The sequence below is a fragment of the Alosa sapidissima genome, chromosome 10 (genome assembly GCF_018492685.1).
Source record: "Alosa sapidissima isolate fAloSap1 chromosome 10, fAloSap1.pri, whole genome shotgun sequence".
In the NCBI taxonomy this organism is placed as follows: Eukaryota; Metazoa; Chordata; class Actinopteri; order Clupeiformes; family Clupeidae; genus Alosa; species Alosa sapidissima.
In genome coordinates this window covers 36,140,273-36,144,829 of record NC_055966.1, presented here as the reverse complement: position 1 = coordinate 36,144,829, position 4,557 = coordinate 36,140,273, and the positions used below count along the sequence as shown (strand labels likewise).

Genomic DNA, 4,557 nt, shown 5'->3' with positions numbered 1-4,557 from the left:
TTTTGAAGAAACAGTCAAATTACTCTAAGTGATGTTAGTAGGCTTAACAGAAGTTTGTTTGCCACTATTGTTTTTGCTGCTCTGGACTCTGGAGTGCATCAAATCGAGATTCTCCAAGAAGCTTGACTCAGCCATCACCCCAGGACCAACACATGCGCCTGTGGCAAACTGTAAGTGTTGTTGCGAGGCAACAAGCCGTAACCCCACCCATTTTACGAGCGTCAGCAGTGCAAGAAAACAGACTTTGTCAAAATAAGCTTTATTTGCAGTGAAGATGCATGTGCAAAAAAATGTAATGGAAATAAATTAAAAAGCGGTTGCACCACACAATGTGTGGCTAAACATGAACCAATACCTCACAGCTGTAGGCCTAGCTTAAACAATTGTTTACATATAGGCCTACTACAAAACATATAAATAATACCAGTGCATTAACAAACTTTGTCAGTGGCCCTAGCCACCACTGAAAACATTCATACAGAAACCCCACAGAAATTAGACACCTGAGGAGGCAATTAACCTGTCATCACATCAAGCAGGCCTTGGCTATTGGCATAGCTTAATAAAAAAAAAAACAACATAAAATACATTTTTAAAAAGCCTAAGGTACTTAAATAAAGCTTCATAGAATAAGCAAACAGCACATTCTTGTTTAAGTGGGCTACTTAAAGAGATAAGACAAGTAAGACATAGCCTAAGATTCAATTACATTAAAGGACATATTGTCGGAAAATTGATGGAATTAACACCTTAGATATAAGTTAATACCTTACATTGGAATGCTATCGTTCATGTAGGCCTATTGTCTGACTCAAGCTTATTAAGCTGAAATGCATGGAGAGAAATGCTACATCATAAGAAAGAAGTCTTTACCATGAGGCAGAGAAAAGACTAAGAGGGAGAGTGCTTAGTAGTTTCCAAATACTGAAAAGGCAGCTGAAGACTCCTCAGCAACTTCTTACAACTTCAATATAAAATAACTTTTCTTTTCTTCCTTATCTGACAGTTAAAATGAACCGTGTTTCCCTACAGTACATGCCATTTTTATTTCCCTTTAGATGAGTGTGTCGGCCAAAATGACTATATGCCCATTGCACTGAGTCCATTACACCAGCAGGGGGCAGGGCAGCTGAGGGAGCGGAAGGAGCTGCTGACCAATATTGCCACTCATCAGGAACAATTGGCTTTTGGTCCCCTACAACTATAACGGTGCTTCAAGTCAAGTCAAGTATTACAGTGCACAGTCAGTGTTTGTTGCATATATTGGGCTGGATTCATATCCTTCCTGATGCTTTGGGCAACGCACTTCCTGTAGTAATACACAAATTCAACACTGTGTTACTTGCATGGCTTTAATGTACTGACACTAGAATCTCTAGAAGCTTATACTACACGTGAGACACATACCTCAGTATGAGGATAAGACTGAAGATGCAGATTCCCAAGAGGATGAGAGTGCCACTTATAAAGTAATGCCTATCATGAAGACCAGAGATTGCACTTGGAGTCTCAAGTGCTATAAAAGGAGAGATAGCTTATTACAGAGACTTATGTACAGACTAAGAATATTTTGACCAAAACATATGATAGGACAATTAAATAATGAAATGGCACAAGACAAATAAGAATGAAATGGAGTTACCCTCTCTCTCTCTCTCTCTCTCAAAAAGGACAAAATCCACTAGAGGGAGCCTCCATCCACCGTAAGTCAGAGTGGTGACCGTGACACCAAATTAGTTTCGTCAGAGCCCGTTTAAAATATTTCTGGTTTCGCTTTCTTTTTCAAGGACTAGCGGACGCTAGGCCTAGCGCCATCTGGTAAGTTTTACAGTTGATTTATATTTGGGTGTGTGAAAGAATCAGAAACTCTAATTGTCTGTTGTTCTTTTAAATAGACTTGGCTAAATGTGTTTCCGTGACTATCAATCACAAACTGCAAGGCACTTAGAAGTATCCAATCTGGTAAAGTAGTGCCTAGGCTATAGGCCTAGCTAAGCAAGCCTACGGTTAGGCTATTGTCTAATTTATTAACACAGTAGGCCTAGTCCTACCTAGGCTACTTCACGCCAAGTAGGCTAGTAGTTGATTTAGCCTACTGCTCAAAAACTCTAACCGCACCAAATAAAACACATAACCTAACGATGAGGTGATACGTTTTTTTTTTTTTGTTCCCTCATTTTCGTGTTGATGACGTAGGCGTAATGACTGAGGACTCACCAGTCAGTGGAGTAGGATTCAGAAAGGTAGTTGAGCCTTCAGTGAGTTCAGTCGTTTTTACGCCTGTGGACAGAAGACAGAGAATAACAGCGAGTAGCCTACAATAAATGCTGGAATGTCAGTGCTTATGTAAAAGGAACTTTGTTACTGCCATAGCCCACTGTTCTAACACACACACACACACTCACACACAGACAGAGATATAAAACTAGGTTACTTACAGACACAAGTTTCATTGTGAAAGATCTACCACAAAACAAACAAACAAACAAAAAACAATGAAGATGATGAATAATTAGATGACCAAATGCTTTGTTTTGTGCATTGAGAATGTATTAACAGAAATAAATAACTCACATCTTGATCTGGACACTCAGCAAGAATGTATGTTGAGGCAGGGCACATGTTCAAAATGAACTGGTCCACTAAGGCAAATTTCACTGGGTGTGTTGAATTTAGTAGAGTTCCAGATTCATATAGAGCTCTCACTCTTCCCTAAAGAATCAGAAAACAATTTGAGAAACAGACCCCAAAATTAGGCTTTTCTATCTGGCATGTATTAGTGTATCTGGAGTAGCCTATATCAGAATCTATATCAGAATGTTGTTTTTTTTTTTTTTTTTAATTTAACAATTAAGTCTTGAACATCAGTTTTATGCGTAGCCTGTTGGTATAGGAACTGGTATGGAAAGATGTATGGGAACTGGTGTGGAAAGATGTCTCCTCAGTAAATAAACAATTTTAAACAATAAAACACAAATAGTTCAGACCCAACAGATATTTACATCAGTGACGATCTGCCCCTCACAGAGGGGGTTCTGTAGTGTGGCAGATATATGGGGGGGAATGGTGAAGTTGCAGGACCCATCGGGCTGGACTCTCCCCTCACACACAGAGGCCAGACAAAGGACAGGAAGTCCACAGATGGCCACCAACACCAACACTGTGAAGGCTGTGAGATGCACACAAACAGTGTTGATAAGTTCAAAAGTGTTCATATTGGCAAACATGAAGTATTGAGAACTATCATGTAATCTGGAGGATGTTGATATCTTTCCTTAGAGCAACACAATGTAGGCTAGTTGTTTTACAATACCGACTTTACACTCATTTTGATACAACACTAATATAGGCATTGACATTGCCTCTGATAGCTAACATTTTTCATCAGTTTTAGACAAATTGGTTACATTTACATATAAAAATGCCCCATTGTCAGTGACATTGCTCAAGGTCAATGGACACATGCACCTTTCTATTTACATTCCATATCGAAAAACATGTTTTTGTGACCCAGTGATATAATGCAAAACACAAACCATACTGTAGGATTTTTGACCAGAACAGTTTCCTCTTTCTCTCTCCCTCTCCCCCCCCCCCCCCCTCTCTCTCTCTCTCTCGGCCCTTACATGTAAAGCTGACTACATCTACACCAGCTGCCATTGTTTGTGGCCCCCAATTTTTACCTTTCAGCAAAGAGGGACATAGGCCTATGGTAGATGTCAGATATGGTAACTAACCACAGATCAAAGACTGTCACATATCCGATGAATGCTGAATCATTTTCTACATTACAAGTTGTCTATGACTAAAAACATTTTTTTTTGTGTAATGATATTTAACATGTACAGAATACCAATAACAGGTGACAGGGCTTAGTATATGTGAGGGATAATAAACTCCACGATATGCAGTGTTTCCCACAGAACTGAATTCTATTTGTGGTGGTAGGTTTGCAGAATTAACTTGAATACAACAGTTTTTAACAAATTAGCACAGCGTGGTTATGATCCTAACCAGATATATGCACAATTTAGTACAACCTGGGAAATCATTGTGTGGTGGTCAATGTTGATATTGTGGTGGGCCGCCACAAATAAGTCAATGTATGGGAAACACTGATATGTCTCTTTACATCTATTTGTTACTGTTTTGTTGTGGGTTTTTCTGAGAAACAAATAGTTCGCAACACACGCTGAACTTGAATCAAGCGTTCTTTAGAACTCAGCTGATCAACCGTCTGCCTTCACTTTTGAATGAAAATCCGCTGCCATTGACATCGGTCATTATTTAGAGGTTTTTAGACGAAAATAATGACTGGTAGAACTTTGGGAAATCCCATTCAAGTCAATAGAGCGTTCTACTTGCATTGTGAAGAGCCGTGTAATAAGTACTATATCATATAGCCTACTTCAAAAGATAGATTGTGGAAAAAAGTCTATGCACAAGTGTATTTTGCCTACCTGTGTGTTGCTTGTAGACCATCTTCAATACCTCTTGGTGTGTTTATTTATCTTGAGAAAAACGTGAGTGATCAGCAAGAGAAACCGGCTTCACTGT

General features: G+C 39.2%; 1 protein-coding gene across 2 annotated transcripts; it reads right to left on the bottom strand.

Moving 5' to 3' along the window:
• Window positions 1-249: 249 nt before the first annotated feature.
• Window positions 250-4,557, bottom strand: LOC121720568. 2 transcript variants are annotated; one of them, XM_042106826.1, is made up of 7 exons: window positions 4,461-4,557; window positions 3,003-3,169; window positions 2,575-2,712; window positions 2,439-2,463; window positions 2,218-2,280; window positions 1,408-1,516; window positions 250-1,309 (listed from the first exon to the last, which is right to left on the bottom strand). In XM_042106826.1, exons 1-7 carry the CDS (start codon window positions 4,480-4,482, stop codon window positions 1,225-1,227), a joined length of 609 nt encoding a protein of 202 aa, XP_041962760.1. In that variant the 5' UTR covers window positions 4,483-4,557; the 3' UTR covers window positions 250-1,224. The 2 variants fall into 2 exon arrangements, with proteins under 2 accessions (XP_041962760.1, XP_041962761.1); XM_042106827.1 differs by lacking the exon at window positions 2,575-2,712.